Raw genomic sequence first — 25,829 nt, 5'->3', positions numbered from 1 at the left:
GATAGAAAACATCTACATACTTCCCACCACCAGAAGAATGATGGTGCACTTGGTATGTTGCCATGCCACGGTATGTCAGATTTGGAACACAGTATGCATCCTTCTAACAAAAGGATGCCATGTACCCAGATCCTTGTAATGACTAGGAATGAGATGCTTTTTGCCAGTGTGTTTTATCCCTGTGCGCTGTAAGGAGATTTGGTCTCTCTGTCTCACCCACACAGACACAAGTCTCTCTCAGTGGAAGGAGACAAATGAGTAGAACGGCAGCTGCACATCAGCTGTTGCTCCGATCCTTCTGACTGCTGCAGCCAATGTAACACAGGGTAGCCAATGGGTCTGCTGATGCCCATTAGGTTCCTGTCAATTGTTAGATGATGCTTGAGCACATAGTGACTCTAAATCAGTGTGAAGTTACTCTAAATCAGAGCGTCAGAGTATAAACTCTTATTTCCTTTCATTTAGCAGGCTTTAGCAGACTAGCAGCATATTTTTCAATATATGCATTTAAAAACATGAATTAATAAATGTTCTAACTTGATTGAGTTTAGACCTAAATAAATCTTGTTTACAGTCCAATGCTGTTGTATAAATTTATTCATACGAAATGTAAATCATCTGATTAAATAAACCTGAACATTTTATCAAAATTACATCAACACTTAGCTACATACCAGTACTTTTATTAAGAAAAAAGAAATCAACTTCTTAATGTTTGTGAGGAAGGAAAAGATTTTTAATATCTTTTTTTTTATAGATATACTCAGTCTTGCAAAAATATAAGACTCTTTCCTTCTCTGCAAACTTTTAAAATCAATCATACGGTAGAGAAATAGCAACAACAGTGTTATCTGAAAAGATCAAGAGAAATAGAGTGATGAGATATTACAGAACCTATTCTCTTTGTGTCTAAGTAATGTCTGGTGCAAAATGGGACTGTTGGGCTATGGCTTTGTGCAAATTAAAGGAGCCAAAGAGTTGCTGTGTGTTGTGAAAAATGTAACAGACTTCCTTGAAACGTTGCAATCTGAACTGCATCCTCAAGGCCAGTGGAGCTTGTGCTTGGCTGATTATGATCTTGTTCTGTTGGGAAGAAAGGTCTTCCAACCCAGAGAAATCCAGTAACCAAAATAACCTTTTATTGTTCTTATAAGGCAAAGAGTTGTAAGAGGTGTCCTCTTGTTCAATAATTCTTCAGAATTTTATGACTCAAACTATGCTTATGGTAGAAGATGCTTTAAAAATGCAGATGTATGCGACAGATTGATGTGCACAGGCTTTCAGTTCAGAGATGCATATGTAGAAGACACATGTACTTAAACAGTTTTTGCTACAATCTGTCAAAAACACAAAGTCAGTTGAGGACTTCCTTTTCTGGTCAGTGGACTGTGATTAAGTGTACTGTGGCAATGATGCATCTCGACACACAAGTGACTTTGTAAGACAGATGCTGTACAACCTCAGGCATTCAAGTTGGCTAAATAGTGTTTAGGTTTGGGGAGAACGGATTTGGTAATTATTATTTTTTTTAACACCTTAAAAAGACATTAAGATCCACCTATAAGGTCAAGTGTTGTTTCAATTTCATATTGTGTACTTCAAAAATCATATTTCATATTGTGTACTTTTGAAGTAGAGTGTTAGAGAGGAACCAATGAAAAAATCTGGCAAAGAATCCCTCTGGCAAAAAATGCACTCAGCGTGTGAAACAAATGGAACTTGTGTGGGTAAGCTCTGTGGTTGACTTTGGGAATCTTAATATTCAGAAACAGAACTGACTTTTTCATATGAAAGTAGTGAGTGGTTATAATTAAAATTACCTATATTTACCTGTAAAAAACAGACAAACAAAACTAACTTCAAAATGTTACTCTTTCACCATCATAACCGAATGTATTTTATTATTATTATTATTTGGATGAAAAGAAGACAACTTTAGTATTTGTGTTGCAACTGTAAAACTGAATACTCAATAACATTTTTGTGTAAGTTGGGGGGGAGAGGTTAATTTTGTTTTATGGAAAGGCTCCTTCACTAAATGTGTTTTTAAAAGCTCACCTCAATTTATATATCTTTAAAAATTTGTTATGTGGAATAGAAACTCTGTAAGTTGTCATAAACGTGTTGTCTCTGAAGACCTGCTGGTAACTTTCTGAAAAAGCAGGATGACGGATCAGGGCAGCGAAACAACTGCTTTTATAATGATCTTTTAACTATATGATGAAATTATTAAAACACAGTAATGGCCTTTGAATCTATTTTTCAGTGTTTGAGAACAGAATATTAGCCATTATACCTTAGCAGTATTTTTTTTTTTCCTTGATGAGAAACTCTATTTTTTTCCACTCAAAATCTGCCAGAATGTTGTGGCAGAACTGTCTAAATATATGAGACTTCCCTTTTAGATGTACTGAACAAAAGAAATCTCAGTTTTATGGAGAAATGAAAGGAAGAAGCTTGATATTTACTATTATATGCTGTATGCATTATAATGATACATGGATTGGTTATAAAGAGGCAACTAATTATGACTAGTCAAAATGTCTGTTTTACCATAAATTCATTGTTTACCCTCTTCTACTGCCCATGTCAATATTTTTATCCCTTATCCACAAGAAAGAACCTAGCATTTTTAATCTGACAGAACTCTAAACCTCAACTTTAAATATTGCAAATAATTAAAGATCATTTAAATAAAAGTATAGAAAATTAAATACTAGTTTTGCATATAAAGTGGTCTTAATGTTCTAGGTGTGATTCCAGATCACTCTTTTAGACTGTTAACTTTACATTCATATTTAACAAATGACATTATTCAGTTTCATGGGGTCACTGTGTCAAAATGTCTGTGTTAGAACTTTAATTTATTTCCAAAGGTTCTTTGAGTGGGCAGATAGGAGTGGTGTGTTAGAATGATTTACTGTCTCTGATTCCCTGTGTAGACTTTAAGGCTTGGAACATTGTCTATGGTGTAAATTTTAAGTCTGGATGGATTCAGCTGCTCTGTAGTGGCAGATGGAATGAATGGGACTCTTATCCCAAATGTGGGAGGCTGACCCTCTTCTTAAATATTGATGGTCCCTCTAATTCTATTTCCTGATCAAAGTGACAATTTATCTACCTCTCTTCTGTTAACATTGCTAGAATGTATGCAAATGTAGTTGTGGCCAAATTTTGCTTTGTTAGCATCTACTTTTGGAAAGCCTGATGGACTCTTTATCAGATCATCAGTTATTGGGTATAGACAGGAGATGCCAGTCTGCATGTGAGCAAGTTGAGGAGTTTGGAAAACTTTTTAAAAGCTGTCAGCTATCTTCATTGGATTATAGGCTGTTTTTTACTGCAAAAATTACTTTGCTGTACTATAAATTAATTCACGTTGTATCAGTGATGATCTTTGCTATGGGACTGCTGACTTTGTGCTCTAAGATAGTCAGGCACCGAGTGTAAATTTCACTGGCTGACTCAAAGTGCAGAGGAAATGAGTGGGTAATGAGAGCAGAGCCGCCAGTTCTTTAATTGAATTAAAAGCCGGGTGACACCAATGCAGACACCTGTCCAATTACAGACAGGCCAAGGTGTTTACCATTGCTGTACAAGCGATTTGAAGATGACAGAAATCTTTCCGCCCACAGATTAACATAATGAAGGAGAACAGATTACAGTGGATGCTGGCCAAAGAGATAGGTTGGCAGCTGAGAAAAAAGTAGTTTGCTGAAGTATGTAAATAAAATCTGTGTACTTTCTATTGCCTACCTATGCCACACATCTGTTTCTTTGTTGAGAGAAAATAGTACAAGTGTGCATGTGAAGGAAGTATGTTAATTATGAGATAAAATATTTTTTCAGTTGCTGCCTTTGCTGAATATATATATATATATTTAACAGGTACCTCTTGTTGCAAAAAGGTTGATCTGTTTTATTTTTCAAATTCTCACTGTCCTTCACAAACCTACCTGAGTAATGTACACTCTATTGCATTGCAGATGCTTCATATAAAACCTTTCTACTTTGTCAAAAGTAAAAACCACAACCAAACAGCCCAATCCAAACCTTCTTACAGCTGCAGGCATCTTTCACGATGCTCCTTCTATGTGCTAGTGTGGTTCTCAATGCCTGAAGTCATTGGTGACCCCAAAGAATGTCTTCCATCAGGAAATGCAAGGAGCATTAATTCACTGCTTCATAAGAAAAAAATACTACAAGTGCTAAATGTACAAATAAAACTAAACTGCTTCCTAAAGCACAGCAGAGTGAACAGAGGGAGAGCATGTACACAGTAGCATGCTCCTCCTAACTGAAAACCTGAAAATGTCATAGTTAGAGGATTTGTTTCTGCATGTGTGTGTTTGCTGAAGGTAATTCCAAAAGTACCTTTTATCCTTTCCCATGTTTAACCCTGTGTGATCTGAAAATAAGGGCTTTCTATTCTTTTAAACAGACTTCTTTTTTTTTTTCTTAAACCAATGATGTTTCTGCACTAAAGAATATACTGTAGGTTCCAGTATTCCTGCTTTAGTGGGATACTGATGCTTTGAAACATCATCATGTTCTATGTTATGCTTGTTTAATGCTTTTAAAAATTCTTGTCTTCTTCCAAATTTTACAGGAAGATTACAGGCATGTTTGCTTGGGTAGTGACTGACACAACATTCTTTTTCTTTCCTGTTGTATTTCCATTAGTTAGTAAGATGGCAGTACAGTTTTTCCTCTGCTAAGTAGGGATTTCCAAAATCAAAGCTATTACTAGAGAGAGTTGATTCTGATCAACTAGTTTTAGTTTAGCACAGCTACTCTGACCTGAGTTTTGCTGCTACTGGTTATCTTTTTGCATGTAAGAAATGGACCTCCAAAAACTCAAGTGGAAAGTTCATTTGCAATGATAGTTGCTGAAGTTTTTGTTTGAATTACAAGAAAATAGACGAACACAATTTATTTAATGAAAGCTAACCTCAAGTTTTCAATGTGACCACACATTTTAATAAACACAGTGTAAAAAAAAAAAATAAATAATAATAATAAAATCATAGACTTGCTTTGATTATTCCAGTCAGAAAATAGTGTAATTATGCTGCAACCATAAACTCCCTGCATGTGGGAGACCTCCAGACTTTTTTTTTTTGTGGGTATAGGGGGTGTACATGGGAACAAAGACTTTCTGCTGAAAACCGGAGTTGTGTTGCATTGTATGAAATAACTCAAAAGTAGCAAAAAGGACTAATTTCTTCTACCTGTTAGTGTGCACATGATGCTGAAGGAGTTTAGTCTCCTACTATGAGAGGTTTGGCCAAGAATTATGGTTCTCTGAAGTACTGCTGTTTCCAAAGATGTTTCTTTGCAATGATACAGCTTTGAAAATCCCAGTATGGGACAGCTCCTAAATAATCTCATTTGTGCCATAAAAATGATCTGTTTTGTTGTTTTTTTTTTTTTCTTTTGAAATACCCCACTGATTTTGCCAAAAACTGTTAGAATTGAGGTGAGAACAGGGTTTGAAATAAAGCTTGTCATGAAGTAGCTCTTTTAATTACTTTTCATTTCAATATTACTTTATTGTAGGACCTACTTTGAAATGAAAACTGCTGGTGTTTCTGAAAAATGAAAGTTATACTTTTTTTTTTTTTTTCCTCCATGCAATCCCTGTGTATATTTCAGTTCAAAATATTGCATAACTTCCTGAAATGGCAAAGAGTGATTTGTTTTATCCACAAGTTGCTGATCTATATGTGGGAATTCAGCAACTTCTCTTCACTAACATAAGCAGGACCTGAAAAAGCACAGGCTTATACAACTATTTTCTTTAAATCTCTGAGTATTTGGTCACCTGATTTATGTTACTGTAGTAATATAGCATATGTATGGGCTATATTCTTCCACTGAAGGACAGAAACACAAGAGGGAGATTTCATACAAAAAAGAGATTTGAGTTTATAGATGAATAGTTAGGGGCAACATTGGAGAGGAAGCATTAAAAAAAATTGTTCTGGGAGAAAAAATTCTTCTGAAAATTGTTAGAAAATAAGTCAATAACTGAAAAAACTTGGTGAAGCAGGTGCTTCACTTGAATTTTTTGTCATTGTCATGTTAAAATGTGCAGCTTAGTCTTGAAGTTGTGTTTGTTATAGTGAGAATAAAGAAACTTATTTGCATCTTAAGTATTAAGAATGAAATAAAACAATTTTTTCTTAATATATTTTGCAAAATTTACATTGTGGCATGATATGAATGAAACCTTAAAATCTTTTTTCTCTTCTACCTCTAACTGTGAATGCCTGTAACAGAAAGATTTACTATTTTACTTCTCTTCATGTATGTAATCAGTCTGTACGCTATACATGCATAACACCTTGCTTTCTTCTGTTGCAGGCATATTGACAGGCTTGCATCCTTTCACAAACTATGCTGTAACCCTAACTGCTTGCACTTTGGCTGGCTGTACTGAGAGCTCGCATGCATTGAACATCTCCACTCCACAAGAAGGTAAAGTAATTTCAAAGGTCTTGACTTCCACATTTCAGTCATGAATAATAAAACAGGAGAAGAGCTAAATGCTGCAAAGCCATTTGCTGGAAAACCCCAACCTAATTTGATGACAAAGTGCATTGCCAGACCATAATTGCTCCATTTTTTGGGGGGGTGCGAAAATGAATCAAACTCCATACCCTTTAATGACATGCATCTTTAATAGCTGTAATGCAGATTAATGGGCTTTTTAATTGCTGTTACATTGTTCATGCAAGAGCCTTGTCATTAATATGAAGCATCTGAAAGATTAATGAAAGCTTCCTCATTTTACTAGGGCTCAGAAGTAAATCTAGAGACAGTCTGACTAAAAAGAATTGATTGTATGGCACAGTATGAAATTGAGAATCAAACGGTTGATTTCCATGGTTTCTTTTAACTGCTAAACACCAGGAATAGGCAACAATTACTTCAGTGTGATGAAACCTCCAAATGCCAATTGAGTTATTTATTAATCACTTTTAAGATTTTTCTCTCTTTCCTTAACTCTTTTATATGTTTTTGGGATCAAACTTAAAGATTGTGAGTATAAATTAATGTTTTCTAAGATTGCATTGAGAATTACAGCAGGAAGAAAGGCAAAACATTTTAGTTCTAGCTTTAGAGACTAGCCTAATACGTAATGCAAATCAATTATGGGAGCAAATGTTCCCAAAAGATCTGTGACATGCCTAACTCCATTCTCAATTAAACATAAAGTCCAAGTCAGATCCTTCTCTGGGTTCCATCATCCTAAAGTCGTGTTAATCCAGGTAAAAGCAGTTACACCAAATTTGCTCTGGTAGAATAGTAAAAGACTTTGACTTGTATCTGTAGGAAGTGTTTAATCTTCCATGATGTTGAGAAGGTTTCAAAATTTCTTTCCTCCCACAGTCCTAACTAGTAACTCTCACAGTGGTGAACTTTTAACAAGGCTCTTTGCTGTAGTTTCTCTTTTAAACTAGGTAATAACTATGTACGAATAAACCAAATAACATTTTAGTATGAAGTTGTGTGAATTACAACCATAATGATCAAATGAATGGTAGTGTTAAACTGCTACTAGAGCAGGATTTGTGGAAGGTGTTGGCCTGATGAGGACAGTCCTGAGTATTCCTGTCTGAGTATTCTCTGGAACATGATTTTGGTGTAAACATGTCGAAAACTGCCAGCAGCACCATTCAAACCAAACCCAGTACCACCTCTTGGAAGTTCTAAATAAACTGACCAAGTTCATCTGAAGGCATTAGCCAAGGGAATGTATAGCCTCTGACAGCCAAATAGTTAATGTCCCTGTGATGTTAACATTTATTTAGAGCTCTATATTTCTTTCTGGTGTAATATAGTAATTAAAAACAAAGCAACAACAACAACAAAAACCACAACTGCTTATGTCGTCTTGTCCTCAGCTTGGTGAGTGTGCTTGCTAAAGCAGAAATTCTATGTTTTAGAAAACATTCACTGTTTTCAGATGTGCTGTCATACTGGGAAGGTTTAGGCAAGGATAGATTTTTTTTTTTTTTTTTTCTGGTGATCAAATAAAGCCATGGGGAACATGTGTTTTATCCCTCAGAAGAATTGAACAAAAAGTCAATGTGTGGAGTTTCTATTTTTGGATGCTCTTGTTGCATGCTCTTAGTAACAATAAATTGATGATACAGAAGACAGACACCATATCACACCCTCCAGCTATCCCTGTTTCCCTATTGAAACATTCATTACTTTATATTGTTTTCACATTGCCAGCCACTGCTAGTTATTGTTTTAAATTGCTAGCACAGAGCTTGTAAATTACAAGATATTCCTCCCAGACTAAGGGCCGAGTTCTGCTCCCCTTGTGATATTCAGTGGGATTGCTTGTGCTTCTAGCATATAACTCATAGAAACGGTGAGAGAACTCAGCTTTTAAATTATTATCCATTGCCAACTTACAGTATATTATACACATAAAATCCTTGCTAAACAAGTGTTACGAAGTGTATTGAATTATGAAAAGTCTGAAGAAATGTGTAGTGCATAAGAATAAAGCATCTGCATTTATGATTAGAAAAAACAATCACTGTAGTTACAAATGAAAAACATGAAGAGAAATTAACTTGTATAAAAAAAAAAAAGGACTGTAAAAAAATGATGTACCCTTCCCCATGCTTAAACTAATCTATCTGGAAAAATACACAGCCAAAATTGATTTTCTAAAAAATAAAGAGTTTATCTTTTCTAAAAGTTCGTGTTTCCAGGGGCACCTCACAGGTGATAGGAGAGTTTTCAAATGGTGATATCTTGAAAGCATAAAATCTCTAGAAATTTCAACTAGTCTGAAAATCATTCTTGTTCACTAAAATAATTTATGATTTATGGAAAGCTAAAAATACTGTTATACAGCAGACCTGTAGTAATTTTATATCTGGTCTCTGAATTATCTTTGTGAAGTCTTAGGAGCATGGCTAAGACTCCCTTCCCTCATTCCCTCTCTTTCCCGCTTTTTCTCACTTCCCATAAGATATAATGTATGATACAATATGGTGATATGATATATAATATAATATATCTAATATAAATGTGGTATATATTTTCACCAGCCCCTGAAGATGTGCAACCAGCCACAGCAATATCCTTTCCCACATTCTTGCTGATGAGTTGGAGCCCTCCAAAAACACCAAATGGTATTATTATACAATATATTTTATATATGAATGGAGTACCAATTTATTTTGGAAATGGGACCCAATATGCTGTAAAAGGTGAGTTCTGTGCTAGGTAGCATATCAGACGGGTGTCTCACAGTTGCTGTGAACAATTGTATAGCTGACCTCTTCTAAATTTTGCATCCATGACTATATTACTCTTCCTCCTGGTTTTTATAACATATTGCCTAGAATCGACTGTGCTGAACTGCACTTTCAATAAGACAAAACTGAAATGTGAACTAGTTGTGTGCCATCCCTCAGTTACCCTATTTAGAAAGTCTATTGTTATTATCCCAGTTGATTGTGGAGGAAGCCAGAAGTCAGTATAGATAGAAAATATAAGCAGTTTGGACTACACTGTGAGGTTGACATCTCTGTTAGCATGATCATAGTGATGTCATTAATGCTTTGGTGTCGAGACATTTTCCCATTTAGGTTGAAATTACGCAGTTCTTCTGCTCCCATATTGACCCTGTTAACAGCCTCTCATGCTAACGTTCATCCTCCCTGCAGGTCCTTTGTGAACACCACCTCTGTTATTTCTGGTGAAAAGTGACTAAGAGACATTTCAGGCAAAGTATTACCCGCTGAAATTAAAGCATTTCAGATAAAAAAAGCAAAATAAATTTAATATTACCTGTATGCACTTTAAACCATGATGGGTTCCATTTGTTTGAGAATTCTTCATAGAACTCTCTGCTGGGACTCAAAGATTAATATTGTCATGGAGTATCTAAGTCCTGTTCTGTGTTATCCTCTTTCACAGGACCCGAGTCAAGTTCTTGGTGGTTTTACAACTTTTTCATTTTATAGCATCCAGCTCTCAAAACAAGTAATCTCTGACCATTGGAGACAAGAAATAATGTACAGATTTATTATTTTTTTTTCTCATTGTTGCCCTTAGATGTTAGAGAGCCATTATGTTGCTTTCCTGAACCTTCCATGTTTAACTTGCTTGTTAAAAGCCTAGACAAAGTAGTCTACCAATAACAGGTATAGGGTGTGTCAATGACCAAGTTATATCAGTACTATTAAATGGAAGCTATATGACCATTATTTTGCAATACAGTGAAGTGTGATCATCTGACTTTCTATTTTAAAATAATTATTGTTATAGCTAATTAAATATCCAAGCTATTTGTTTGGACTGAAATTGTTCATATTGCACAAACACACACAACCTTAACTGGAAGTATCATAGCAAAACAAAGTACTATTCTGGACCCGTCAGAAGTTGAATATGGTAAAAAGTACAAGTAAAATTAAAACATTTTGTATTGGACAACTTGGGGGGAAGAAGGATATCAAGGCCCTACTCTTTTTTAAATGCAAGGCCTTAAAATTCAAAGCTATTTCTTCATCTTGAGTTAGTATGAAACATATTTAAAAATTCATATAGTTCAAATTTCTTTGCCTTGCACAGGCCATAAGCTACTGGTGTGGTGGGTCAGTTTTGACACTGAAAAATGAATCCAGTTAGAGAACATCCTGAAGGCTGTTGATGATCACTGTAATAAATAGTGCACTCTTTAAGTCAAACTTTTTCATTCTGTATTCAAAGGTAATGGATTTTTCGTAACCATAGTAACCTTAGTGTATTTCTGGATAAATACATGAGGTACATACATTCTGGTTTTATTTTTGAATATAAACTACCACATTATGTATTACTAATAATATGAAAAATAGGATATAGGTTAGCATAATGACAGCTCAAACTAGTATACATTTTTCTTCTGAAAAAAAAATAAATATTTATCAAAAGTATAGGTTCAATTAATTTCTCCCCCATACACCCAGTTTTCTGGTATTCCAGTAGTGCAATTTATCTTTTTTTTTTTTTTTTTTTTCTTTTTTCTTTTCAAGATATCCATTAATCTCTTATGGCCATCCCATAACACTATTCTTAAGAATTTTGAAGTGGAAATATTTGTACTTCCAATCTTATTAAAATCATTATTGAATGTTCATCACAGGTAGTTTTGCTGGTGTGTTAACTCCCAGCTGGTTATAAATTGGCAAAGAATGTAAAAGCCTAATGGGGAAATGCTCACCATAATACATTGTGTTTGGTTGGTTTTATGTTCTAGTCAGATTGTATTCTGGCCCATAGCTGAAATTAATGCTTATTAAGAAATTACATTCAAATAACTTTGCTAGATGTCCTTCAAAATTTTTGAAGAGGATGAATTACATTTCTGATTTCTGATATTTTACCTCTAAGTCCTGAATGATCACATGGAGATTTGTCAACTATTGCAGGTTATATTCAGCTAAACTATTCTATGGAAAAGTCATCTGGTTCATAAGCTACCTAGAAGAGCTTTTGTTGCTTGTATCTGGAAATGACATATTTTTTTCTAGTGTAATTTTTGAAAGTTTTAGTCCTATTGAGCATTTATAACTTCTATTTCAGTTAACTTTTTAGGCAGACATAAGTCATAAAGTGCACAGAGAATCTTGCATATTGCCACCCAATCCTCTGTGTAAAAGAAAGGAACAGTTTCAATCCCTGAAACATAATTACAGCAGGAAATGTCCCGGAAGCCCACAGAGCTGGTCTGGCATTGGAATTTGGACCCCGTGAAGGCAATTGCACTGGCCATCACACAGCCTGTCTTTCAGTTCTAGACTCTCCAAGAAGGGCAAGTCTCTTCAAGTTGAAATCCCAGCTTTCCCCCCAAGTATGCTGGTGTTCAGTAGGACACATTTTCTTTTCATCTTCTTCCCAGATTTTCATCTAGACTTGTAGTGTTTCCCTTGAAAAGAAGGCTAGTGAATGAAGTCATATTGCCCTGTGTAGTAGCCACTCTCATCCCCAGCTCTGGACATGGCAAAGAGATCAGACTATTTTCTTTGGATCCATTTTATTTAGCTGCTAGTTTCTCAGTGCCTGAGGGGGAAGAAGTGAGCCAGCATGCTAGGATTTGGGTCACCAGAAATCCCAGTCACTCTGAATCAGGTCAATTCAAGATCTTGCCTAGATGTGTATAAGTCTTTAAGTTGAACTTTGGCTTCCTTATAAAGCCCATAGAGCCCAATATTTTATTTGCAGGCTACAAGTAAAAAAGCTATAACTTTTTTTTTTTTTTTTCTTCCTTCCTGCAAGAGCTAAAGCTTTATAGTAGAAAACATGGGCTTTTGACATTCCAGTGTTATACATGTCTCCTTCGTGCTTTTTGGTATTTTTAGCCTTTCAGCATTTATGCTAGTGGTGCTGGTGACTTACTGCCACAATGTAATACATTAATGACCCTAAAGAGAGAGAGACAACATTCACTGTTTCTGACACATTTCTTATTCATTCAACAAAATGATATTCCTAATTTAATAAATATACGGATGAGTTCCTGATTTTTTGTCTATACCGGAAAGTCATAAATTCTCTGTGTTTTTTGAAGTCCTGTATTTATTGAAATGCTTTGTTTTAAGTCCTTTCTTTTTTGGAAGGCATCTGTTCTGTCTAAAAATTAGTGCTTCACTGTCTCTCAATTCAGACCATGGAAAGTATAATCAGTTTACGCTCATTTTAGTTAATCAATAACTTGAGGAGGGATATATTTTTTTCAACACCATAATCACAAATATATTGTTAGCTTAGTTTCTGCTGTTGACAGTTGTTGAGGGCTTGAAATACTCATTGATTTTCATGGAAATCCAAGTGTTTGTTTTCTCTAGGGGTTGAGCTATAATTAAAAGGGAAGCCCTTTAAAAGCACAAATGGCAAATGTCCACTTTACCATGTTGAAAAGGGGCATCCATTAGGCATCCATCAACCATTAATGCCTTTAAATATTTTCCCCATATCGACAAATTCAGTTTCTTTGTTATGAGTAATAAAGCACTGAAATGTAGCTAGCCCTTGTACCACAACTCCTTTGTGATCTGTTTGTTTTCTTCTGCTTTTGCCTTATGTGGTACTTGCTCATGTAATCTGGGTGCTATTTCACATCCTGAATCCCTGTGAAGCCTAAAATTTCCTGTTGGTAGTGGCCTCCAGAGATCTCCAGGTGGAATATAGGCTTAATGAATCTAGCTCCCTGGTTTCATGCTTTCAGTTCTTGTGTCTGAGAGTGCAGACTGAGTATAACCAAGAACAACAGCTGCAGCCCAGGAAAATCAGTGAGTGTCTGCCCTCCAAATCTATGTACCTCCCTGTTCTGTGGAGACAAGTTAGCAGCAGTGAGGAATAACTTTTAGAGTTACCTTCAAAACTCTCTTAATACATAGACACTGATCTTTGAAAAGCTTTTGATTTTACAAAAAACTTGAGTTTATTTTTCCTGTGGAGGGGAAAATATACTTTTTTTTACCCATACAAACACTTACAGACAATACTGAAGTTTCTACTTTGAATTGTGGAGCTTTCTTAATGTAATGCTTTTTTAATGTTTTTAGACTTAAGCAAGATATTATTTATTCTTTCTTTATTTCCTTTTTTTTTTTTTTTTTTTTTCTTTAACTTGGTCTAAGAAATCTCCCACCTGCTTAGATGAAAGAGAAATCAGGGTGGGTTTTATACTGAAAAGTGAGATGGCAGTGGCCTAAGCTGGTTGTGCCAATACCATGAAGAAAGCTTTAATATAAGCAAAGACAGTAGTGACCAGATGTGACCTAAATAACATTGATAATTTGATATTGCTAGGCATATCTAGTATGTATATAGCTAATATGCTAATATTATCAATATAAATTATTATTGCTAAGAAACTTCAGAAAAAATATGAGTCAAAATTCTTAAATGTTGCACATTTGACAGACTAAGAAAAAGTATGTATTATCTAACCAGTTTACAAAGCAAAACAACTTTGTAGATAACTTTACGTGTGTATATATATATATAAATCTATCTTTGCACAGAACTTGGAATTGAGGATGTGCATGTCTACATTTCTGCAGTACTAGAATTTTCCTAGCAGATTCTAATGGTTCTCATCATGACTCTTTAAACTTATTTTTCTCTGCCAACCTTAGAAGAGAATTTCCAGTGTTTCAGGAAAGAGATCCTATAATCTACAAGGGCAGATCCTCAGCTGACTTAAAGCTGTATAGAGTTACCCTAAATTACATCCCCAAGAGTTAAAACTAACTAACTAAATAAATCTGATTACTGTGACAAGCTGTAAGTTTATGGGTAAAATATTAAAGTGAACCTTGGAAAAGTCTTCACACTTTAGTATAAGAACACAAACTAAACTTTTGCTTATTCAAATTGTTATTTGACCTGAATGTGGAAAGACCAGGATAAAATGGAAGCTTTGTTTTTCTCTGAGGAAGAAGCAGATGTTTGACAACTGTGAAAACACGCTTAATGTATCTGAACTTAAAAAATGAGAGAACCCAAAATCAGTATCTGTATTTTTTCATGTTCCTATAAACCTGTAGTAATTATAGTAATACACTGTAGCCATGCACACTTAATAAATTTTATTGAAAAAATAGTGTGTTTTTTTGTTTTTGTTTTTGTTTTTTTTTTTTTTACTTTTTATCCCTGTGGCTACTGCACATTTTAAATGAAAGGTCATTATAATAAAAGCAAAATCCATCATAATATCAATGTTGTACTAACTGTAAAGTAAAGCAATTTGAATAAGAGAAAATTCTTGGAATTATGTGTAGAGGATAATTGCAAGAATCTGTTTAACTGAGAAGAAAACACTTCTTATGTTAGGTTAAGATGTCATTCTCATGGTTACTATTCAAATAATTCAGAGGTACTTTGATAACAATCTTTGATATCACCAATTTCCAACCCTAAGGATTTGCGTTCCTTTGGTTTAGGTCCTACTCAAATATGAAAGAGACAGTTTTTGCCTTGAAGGACAAAAAATAAAAAATAAAATAAAATTCTGTAGTCCTCTAGCATGAGTTTATTTCCCATCTTCTAGGTTGCAGTGTAATACATATATATACCAAGTGAAGCATGTCTGTTCATTCACTAGAATGTTTTGGAAAGAGTGGTTTGCTATCCAATACAACATTGATGACAGATTTATGAATATTCTAACTCTGAATTTCAGAATTCCTCAGTTATCTGTGAAGCAGAGACTTATTTAACTCTATTGTAAGCAATGAAAAGTCTTTGATTTTTAACAGTTTGAATTGGTTATCTGAAGTGTCTAGCATGTGACCCAACAAGCTATGACACAGTGTCTTTTATTTGCACGTTCTTGCTACAGTTCCAGGCCCATCACTTATATCTGACTTAGTATGATATCCAGGTGTTAAGGCATATAGGAACAGGATGACATACAAAGAACACCTACATCTGCAGGTTTTATTCTGGCGCAGTTATGCATTTAAGTAAACATATATTGGTGCACCTAGCACTAGAGGGCAGAGCTCACCAGTCTTATAGAAGAAGCTGCCTTCCTCTAAAAGTTGTAGGTGTATAAGAAAAGCACATTTGATACACCTGAATTGGCAACACTGACATTGCCAGTGACCGGTACTATCGTAATTAATTCTGCAGACCTAGAATGCAGATTCAGCAGGCACAAAACCAAAGGGCAAATGGGCTGTCTAAAGTCTGGCATCCCTGTATTTCAGCTTCAGACAGAAAGATCTGCTGCACTCATTGGACTTAATAATACAGATCTGGGGAATTTAGAAGGGGGGTGGTAGGGTAAGGGTAAAAGCATTATGTTTATTTGTAGCAGCTCTGTTGTATCATTTTCTATTGCAGTGCATTAGTGCAGTGTTAAATAAAATCTGCTTATTTAAAATCCTTTTAAATAGTGTTTAAATATTTCCTGCTGATACAATCTGCTAAAGTAGTTATCCTTGCTGCAGATTTCAGTTAACCTTGTCGCAGATATTAAGCCTGAAGCTACACAGACTTTTAGGGACCTTGATTATAGAGCAAAACCTAATGGTGTCATTATAAAACCACAGCTGGACAAGCTTCTGGAGTCCTTGTCCTTTGATCAGATTTGGGTAACACAGCAAGCCAGGAGAGAACTCACGCTAACTCTGTTGGAATTGTGGAGCTCTCAGGTTGCTTGAGTACTACTTTCTAAAAATTAAAATGCAACACAAATTATAAAATGAAAGAGTGGTACCTCCCAATCTTCTGCAGATACCAATGCAAACTGGAGCAAATACCTTCTCCAAAGCTGATAGCTGTAGAACAGGGAGAATTCTTTTTTTTTTTTTTTTCTTTTTTTCTTTGTTTTTTTTTTTTTTTCTTTTTTTTTTTTTTCCTTACTCCTTTCAGTTCTAGTAGTCTTGGCTATGGGCTCTGCTTTTTAAACAAAGAGAAGAAAAGCATTGATTTCAAGGCTTGTCTAAATTCCCTCACAAGAATTAAAACCAAGTAACCAAATTTAAAATGTTAAAATCCCACATTGTTCAGAATTATTCAGAACGTCTTTAGAATTAGGTGTCAGAAGTAGATGTCAATTAGCAGAGCTAAGGGTCTCTTCAAAAGACCATGCATACTGAGGACAGATTTAAATCAAGTGTTTGTTGAGTTCTGTTTGTAAAGTATGACCTATTTACTTATTTATTTATTCATTTTTACTATACCAAATGGAAGAGCTTGCCATCCACATATCATCTTGGAGGTATTCTGCTGTTCTGCACTGTCATGTGGATTTTCAGGTCTTCTCAAGACTTCATCCCTGCAGTCAACAGCCAATTCTTATTTTGCCACGTTTGCCTGTGTGATCCTTTCTTGGGCAAACTGGTCTAATGTCATTTATACCTTGATTTCCTCTGGGATTTCTGAAAGATGCCATCTGTTTCTCTGTATTCTTTCATCAGTAAGAATTTCATGTGGGGTCCTATTATGTGACATGACCTCTTTGTAAGCACAGTGACCCTTGTTTCCTCTTAAATAGTGAGAGGGGTCTTCTTAGATTTCTAAGAATTGGAATATGCTTTCTTGGTCAGGTTGTGCTCATAGCCTGAAACACTTTTTGTGGGAACTTATTTTCTGCAGCATGTGTGGCAGTTATAGTTTGTCTGAAGCTAGTTAAAGGAAAGTGGTAGCTTGTCTTCTGTTTTCAATTTTGCTGATAAAATAGATCCATGGGGTTAAGTGAAGAGTTCATTCAATCACACCTTTATTAACATAAGTACCTAAGAAGAGCATCAGAACCTGCAAGGTTTTTTGTTAAACTTACAAATAATGTTTATTGGTAAGGAAAAGCATCTCTATTTTCCCAAGAGATTTTTTTTTTCCAAGATCATTTTTGCACCCTCAGTAAATGGTTTATGTTTAGTTTCAGGCAGTGCTGGCCTCATGTAAATAAAGATGTGATGCGTCTTGCAGAGATGGACTAAGGCCAAACATGCTGCTATGTCTTGGTATCCATTCATAGGGATCTATCTCACTTATCTCTAACTTAATAGCCTTGGAAAGAGTGGGGTGGCCTTTTTGATATTACAAGCTGCATAGTGAAGCTACTCTCTAGCATTTTCCTTATGCCACAGAAAATCTGCTCATATTTCTCCTTGCTCATTTAGGAGCATTTGGTCTCCTGAACTACCAAGCACTATTTCATTTTTTTTTTCCTATATTTTTTTTTCCTATTTTTTTTTTTTTTTTTTTTCCCCTCTACATTTTCCTGTTTTTCATTCTATAAATAGAGTAGAAATCACAGTGATGTGTTACCAGGAGAGTAACTAGTGCATGGCAAAAATATAAGAAGAATATCAGATTAGTGTACTTTAAATAATGCTTATCCTCATGGAATTAAGATGAATGCAAGTGTGGATGAGAAACATCGTTACTGTTCTAGTAATGGCTTCTGTTGGATACACCATGTTCCTTTATTGTAAGATTCATTTGCAGTATGCATATTTTGATTTATTATTATTTTTTTTTTTTGGTGCATCTGGTTATGTTTATGGCTACATGTAAATAAGCATCTAGATTTCTAATTTCAGAATGGTGCTGTTCAGTCATTTTGGTAAGGGGAGGCACTGCTCATGGTCTGCACATGTAAAAGAATAAGTGATTTTTAGACTGATAATATACTGCCAGTTTTTGGTATCTGGAAGTTTATTATTAGCAATTTATAATTTTAATTTGTGATTTCATCAATTTAATCAATAATGTTCTATATTGATCAATAAATGCTCTTTCTGTGAGCATTTGTGGTTTTCATCAATAGAGATGCATACATATATGCATTTTTACACAAATATATTGGGGAAGACTTTTAATATTTTTATTTTATTTTTTTTCTAGCCAGTGTAAATCAGAGCTGTAATCAGTGCTGAATAGACTGATTCAGTAGGGGCAGCTAAAACACAGCATGTTTAAACTTAGGTTTTGTGTTCAGACCAGACAAACAAGATCTTGAAATCAAGACATCTGTACAGTATTTTGAATTAATTGCTATTTATTTCTGTATTACAAAATACATATAGAATAAAAATGAATATTCCTCATTTGGAAGTTTATGTGTATGTTTGTGGAAACTCTGACAACGTTCGAATGCTTTCTTGATAAAATAGTGGGTGAATAGTTTTGCATCCCCTTTGTTAGAATTATGCAGTGGAAATGGTTATTCAGATGTAACTAGATAACCTGTCTTCTGGGTCCTCATGATAGTCTTGCTCATCTGTCCAGGATCATTGGCTAGACTGGGTGCATTCATACAATTGATACGTAAGTGGTGAAAGCTTCTCCAGTCTGTTCCAAGAGAAATTTTATAAATGAAAGAAATTATCAATTGTTGAAAGTAACTCATGTTGGTACAAAATGGGTTAGCTTTCTTCTGAAAGTCAAATTTCATACTGACTTCAACTTTGGAGCTTACTTATGATTACTTTAATATTGTTACACTTTTTTTTTTTTTTTTTTTTTTTTTTCTGATCAAGGAATAATAATTTAATGTAATTGACAAGAATGTCCTTGTGTTTTCATGAGCTGGAGTTCTAGCCGTTTCATTCACTCAAAGTTAAGAATGATCTCCTACATACCTAAATAATTGTGGTGCCTGTTGCTTTTCTAAAAAGTTAGGGTAAAAGTATTTTTTTCTTTGTTTCAACTAACATGTTTTGAGTTTTGAGGTAATAGCTATTGGGGCTTAATACCATTGTTGCAAATTAATTGTGAAAATGTTAGATTGTACTGGGAATTAAAATACACATATAACTGAAGTCTTTCTCTTAAGTTTACAGGCAAAGTACATAGAATGTTTGTCAAGGAAAACTAAGAATAAAGTGAGGTATACTGAAGAAATCAAAAGATAAATAAATCAGAATTAAGGTTACCAAAAAAAGAGAGAGACAGCTTAACTATGAAAACAGGTATGGCGGAGATGGAGGCAGAATAAACAGATGGCAGATAAAGCTAGAGCATAATTAAAAATATTTGCACACATAATAGAGGAGAAAAAAATAAAATAAAACACACAAAAAAAGCTTCAGTTTGAAATGGTTTGGAGACATTATAAGAAGAATTCTTTTACTATAGGGTCTGTCCCTAGTGATGCCTCTGATGCCTCTGTGGGAGGTACATTAATCAGAACAGTAGTGCTTCATCCAGAGAACCAAAATACATTGAAGTAACTAGGTTCAATCAACTAGATTCAAGTAACTAGACTCAGATCATTCATTGTTCCTATACCTTATCACCAGGTAACAGAGTGCTTTTGGAGGTAGAATTACTGTGGTGGAAGCAGCAGGTTCTGCAAAATCCATGGCCCACATGTGACGTCATATAAATTATGGTCACAATAGGCTTTAGTTTGCAGACTTTGGCAGAGAAGGTGGAGATATGAATGGGCTTAGAGATTACCTTGAAATACTCTCCTTAAGGAGACCCAGCTAGAGGTGCAATATGTCATGCTGACTACGAAGTGTAACAAAGGTCCATTTGCAAGTTCTGTGTTCTCTTTGAAGTTGAAAAACTCAGTTCATTCTGGCACCTTCTGAAAGCACTGAGTTAACATCTGCCTCTTACAGTCATGTCTCTGAGTATAGTAAGCAAACTGGGAAAGATGATGCTAATACTGTAACAAAGCAAAAGATTCCCAACCATGAATTCTAAGCTATAGTGTCTTTTGTTTTTTTTTGCAAGAAGAAAAAAAAAAAAAAGGTACAGTACTTACAAAATCTAAGGCTAAGGAGGGAAAACACGCACATACACCTTTGTGGAGCAGTGGGACTGAAAAGTATACCGTGTACAACATGCACAAGATTGGAGTGGGAGAGGATTGGGGTGAAATTCAAAAGTCTCTTAATTCACACCACTTGTGAATTATGCATCTCTCTCTCACTAGTAGGCGTAAAAGCATAATTCTAATCTGTTCTTATTACTTATTTATAATACGCAGTAGAATGTAAATTCTATGCCTCCTTTGTACAAGCTTAACATGCGAGTTACGATATGCAAATATTCCAGGGAGCCTACGTAGACAACTTTCTTGGCATAGCACTCTGTTGCCAATTAAAGGGCATAAACTTAAAACAATAAATTAAACTGAGTCTTCCCCACCATTTACAGGAGGAATATAGACAGGATGTAAGAAATAAGGGAGAGGACCAAGAGATAATAAGCACATTCATCTTGAAATAAACTACTCTGAGTTGTTATTATTTATGATAGTTATTGTTATTAATAAACTACATGTGGGATACAGAAAAAGCCTGTAACAACCACTGAATTTATGAGACTGGGGACAGATGCATGCTCTTTCTTTTATATCACTGGCACTGATCGATTTGTATTTTTCCCTGATGATGGTTTATGCTATTATAACTGTTTGGTGGCTCCTTACTATTGAGTTATGGTTGCAAAGCACTTCACAAACGAGAACAAGCCTCTGAATGTTATATCCTAATCTGCACATCCTATAGATATGCCATAATACAGAGCTGCTGACTGTACCACCTGTGATCTGTGTACCCACAAACATGATTTATTCTGGTAATCCCAGTTTAATGCATCACATCAGATTGTGGCAGTTATGTTATCTGATGACATTACTGACACTACATGACATGACTGGGTAGTGCAACATGTCAAGTTGAAAAAAACTTTGGGCTTTGGGCTTTTCATGGATTTTTTTTCCTCCTTTACTATGTGTGTGTGTTGAAAAAATATATAAAGCAAATGAATTAAAAAAAAAAAAAGCAAAAAGAGGTATCAATAATTTACACCAACTACATAACTACATGTTGACCATATCAATGACTCAACAGCTGGGGCTGATTGCTCTGGTAAGAACAGAGGAGAACAGGTAGGAGTACAGTGTATTTTACAATGCTGATAATTCTGCAGCTGACTGAAAACTAGCTCAGCTTTTGTGGTCTTGAAACAGATTAAACTTGCTGCTAAATGTCTTGTCTAGGAGTAATGCTCAGAAGCTGAGTCCTCCCACTATTCCTATTCAAGCACTACACTAATATTTTAGGAAAATCTTTTATTCTTTGACCATAATTCAGATATACAAAACTGCTCTGGTCGTGGAAAGGCAATAGTATCTCTTCTGCCAAAACTCTTAAATCTCATGATGCCTTGCCTTGATGGTGAGAGTTGTTCTCTAATCATCTTGCATTGGAACTGTGCAAAACAGTGGAACAAGTTACCCCTAATGAAGGTTTGAAATACGTCATAACTAAATAAAGATTATAAATTTACAATCTGTATTCTCTGGCTGATACCACTTTGAGCAGGCATTGTCATATTTCTTGATTAGATTCCAATATCTGGTCTGAGTGTCCTGTCGTAAGTTTCTTGATGAATTTTTTTTGGGGGGTTGAATATTTTGTTAATTAAAATAATAATTTGGAGTTTAAATGGTATTTTAAGATTTAGTGTGCATATTCAGTTTCATTAAGTCAAAATCTACTAGTAGATTTAATCAAAGAAAATATTTCTTTTGGAAATTAATTTCCTTCCTCCTCTCCATATTTTTGTTTGTTTAGTCAAATAAACATAAATATATATATATAATAATAATCATAAAATAGAGAGCTGCAGAGTTCTAAATAGTTTTGGATAAGAGAAATATAGAAATCTTGCAGGGTCTCTGTTCCTCACATTGGCAAATTACAGTAATGCTTATCATTAAAATAATTTAAAAAGTGCAGTGTTGATATTTATAATAGCCCAGAATTTGATTTATACAGGTAAAGCTGAATCTTCCTGTCAGCAGTAGAAGTTCCATGATTTGAAGTGCAGTGAGTTTAGCTGAAAATTGCACTTTGTAAATTTATTAGGTGTCTTTTTTTTCAGTCCTTTTTTCTATTTTATTTTATTTATTTATTTTTTTATTTCCAAGGGAATTCTAGGGAACACAAGATTCTAATTGCTTTTCTATGTAGCACTTACATACTCATATACGTGTACAGTGTGTTATCTTCTTTGTTTCCTTTTCTTAGTTTTTTTCTCCAGACTGTCTTCCTAAGAGAGTATTTGTACGTCTGTGCTTTCTCATTGCCATCTTCCAGACAGCCTTTACTTCTGCAATCTGTAATATATGCTTTTCCTGATAAGGCTGCACTATTGATTTATAGAAAATGGATAGTAATAGTTGCTGTCTTACTTATTATATATTCTTATATAACTTAACATCTTACTGGCTTCTCTGCACATTCAGATGTGCTCCTTACTGGGTTGTAAAAGTGGCAGTTTTCTTGACCTGATACAATTAACACCAACTGTAAGGTGAATCTGAATTTTGTTTCTATCTCTGCAGCAAGATTGAAATTACTTAGGAGCACAGGGTGTACTTCTGTTAGAGAGCCAATGGGTTCTTGGTCATACTGATGTGAATCCGGAGTCATTCCAGTTTTATAGCAGCAGGTATCTGATATTCAGAACTCAACATAGTTACCTAGTGCAAATTTATTTTCCAGTTGAGTACATTAAGCTGACATTAATACAGTGCTAAAATGTCCAAAAATATATATATATTTTCTCATTTCTCACATATTTTGAGTTTAACTTTGACTGAAAGACCATGTTTTTTGTAATGTATTCTAACAAGTCCCCACCTCCTTCAAGCCGATAGCAATACAATGACTGGACTGGAAGCATTCATGAATGGAAATCTGCATTTAAATCTTAAAAGTAGATCTATGTCAGGAAACCTGATGTGCAAATAAATGACAAATAGAGAAATAAAACAAAGTGATATTGGTATGACCACAGCTACTTTTCTTCACATGCTCGGTAAGAAGGAACATGTCAGAGTTTTTCTCCCTTTGACCTTCAGGCTTACTGTGTTTGTCCTGCTGTTATAATTGGAGTGAACTAGGGAGACAATGCATGATTTTAACTCTGGTAAACAAATACATAACTTCATTACTCTCATTTGATGCTGAATGTTTGCACTGATTGGCTATGTTTTATTCTGGCAGCAAGAAAAGTCCAAAACCAGGCCCATATGTTTTTCTGATGGTGGTTAACGATGATGGGCCAAGGGAACAGCTTAGGGATGTTCGCTGAGGGAGTGTTCCAGGAGCTTCACACAGGCATTAAGATTCTTCTGCGGTTAGGGATATGTGATGTCTTTGCAATCACAGAGGATAGAATGACTGGGGGTAAAGCAATCGAAAAAGAAGTTTTCATCAGAAACATTTAACTTTTTCAGAAGTTAACATTTCGTGTTAAATCTGATGCTTCCCTTCCACTTTTCCAAAGCAATGTGATCTGTGGCAATCCACAAGTAGAGTTTTCTTCAGCTGAGCATCCTTAGCATTTAAAACTAGTGTGTCCTAACTGGGGAGTGAGAACAAAGTCTGGAATTACCTGCAGAAGCTATCTCAGAGATCTGGCTTTAAAATCAAAGACTGGCATCCCCGTAGTCCAGCTTTGCAATCAAAAAAAAAAAAAAAAAAAGATACTACAAATGATTAATAAAAAAAGGTGATATACCTTGCAAAGATAATGGTAAATTTAATAGTTTAAGCAAGAAGAAAAGAAGAAAAGAAGCAAAATGATCAGGAGTGGAGACTAATGTGACCTTGTGAGGTGATCACAGAAAGATGTAGTATTTGAGGGATGAGTTTAGGCTCACAGAATTAGAAGAGTTTGTGCTGATGAATGGTAGAAAGATTTTTCTCGTAACAGTAACAAGTGTGTAATTAAGAGAAACTGTTAGTAAATGTGGGGAAAAAAAAAAAAAGTCTTTTCCATCTTTTCTAGTAAAACATACTTCTATTTAAAACAGTTAAGTACTTTGGAGCTACCACCTCTCCCAAAATGGAACTGTAGCTCTACCACATGCTACATTAATTCTTTGAGATCATTGCAAACTGAAATGATTAAAGATCCATCTGTTTCACTTGTGTGCTGAGGGGTATTTTGTTTTTCTTCTTACATGTGACTTCTTAATTTATACATTTTTTTCTACACAGGCTAACACATGACTGTCATGTTTTTGGGGGTTCCTGTGTAATACCTGGTTTTGTGTTATGCTCTTTAATTCTCCAGATGCAGCAATGAGGTTGTATCTTACCTGAACTCTTCTGCAGCATATAAACCTCAGTTTCAATGAGGATTTATTCCTTTATGAGAAATTTAGAAAACCAGCAATACGTACTGCTGAGTTAAATAGCTTCTAAAACAGCATTTATTGGCCAGCTAGAAACAAAGTTGTTTAGTCCATATGCCATTGCATCAACACCTTTCCTGGTAAGAGAGCAGAACAGCAACTTATGGTGCATCATGAAAATAATTATTTGTGCTCCTGTGTTTATCTTCTCTTCCTTTATTCCTTCCCCTTGTTTTTAGTAGCTTCACAAAATTCTTTTAATTCTAATACTAGAACAGTCTTCAGGAGATCTGTGAGAAAGATGCAGCACTAGTATAAAACCTTCCCAGATGAGGTTGTACATTAGTGCTGATTCTTCAAGGGTCAGTATAAATAAGTGACCGGTGCTTTATAAATACAGAAAGCAGAATATACGATACTGAAAGTTATATGTGAATTGTTGCTTGTTTTCAGAAAATGGTGGAAGGGCAAGAACTGCTAATAATATCCTATGAAGTAAGCCTGATAATACAATCTTGGCATCTCCTCTGATTGTGTTTTTTTTTTTTTTTTTTTTTTAATAGTGCATAAAAATCAAATGGGGGCATTGTTGTATCTTGGTGATGTGGATTTATGGTCCCAAAGAGTTTACCTTCTAATTAAATATTAAGCTACTGTGAGTTAATTTAACAAACTATGAGACAGAATATGAAAGGAAGTGAATGATGAGCTGAAGCAGCCATACAATCTACCTATGTGAATAATGTTGTGATTGGAATTCCCTGGAAGTTTTTCATCTTCATGCTCGCAGCAGGTTTGCTTTATTGTGCTGCTAACAATCCCTTGCTACGGTGCTGTCATATTATTTTCCTTTGGATATAGCGATGGGATAGCTGTTGTCTCAATTATTTTCCTGAGAGAAACTATGTAGGGTTCCTTACACAAGTCACTTTTCAGCTGAGCACTCACCAGGACAGTACGTCCTTACAACAGGTTCCTGAAATCAGGGAGAGTGGAAGAGGAGAGGGAGGAAGGGTATGTGATTCTTCTGCTATAAACCTAAATGCAGCATACCATATAGTACAGATAAATTAAAACGCTGTAGACATTAATACTGTGTTATTTTTGAATTGAGATGTACACTTTGACTGTAAAGTTCATGTTTTGAAACAAGTTCTTAAATCGCATATTTCTTTATTTTTAT

General features: G+C 34.9%; 1 protein-coding gene across 1 annotated transcript in view; it reads left to right on the top strand.

The window, feature by feature from the left end:
- The window catches only part of USH2A (usherin), a gene marked incomplete at its 3' end in the record, with an annotated part of 393,893 nt that overhangs the window by 175,020 nt on the left and 193,044 nt on the right, over positions 1 to 25,829 (top strand). Inside the window, exons 30-31 of the mRNA XM_084283630.1 lie at positions 6,367 to 6,480; positions 9,081 to 9,242. Of these exons, the coding sequence (XP_084139756.1) occupies positions 6,367 to 6,480; positions 9,081 to 9,242 (276 nt within the window). The remainder of the gene's footprint in view (positions 1 to 6,366; positions 6,481 to 9,080; positions 9,243 to 25,829) is intronic.

This window comes from Netta rufina (genome assembly GCF_964035555.1).
Source record: "Netta rufina genome assembly, chromosome: 3".
Taxonomy (NCBI): domain Eukaryota; kingdom Metazoa; phylum Chordata; class Aves; order Anseriformes; family Anatidae; genus Netta; species Netta rufina.
Note: the sequence above shows the minus strand (reverse complement) of the source record. Positions and strands in the feature narration are given on the sequence as shown.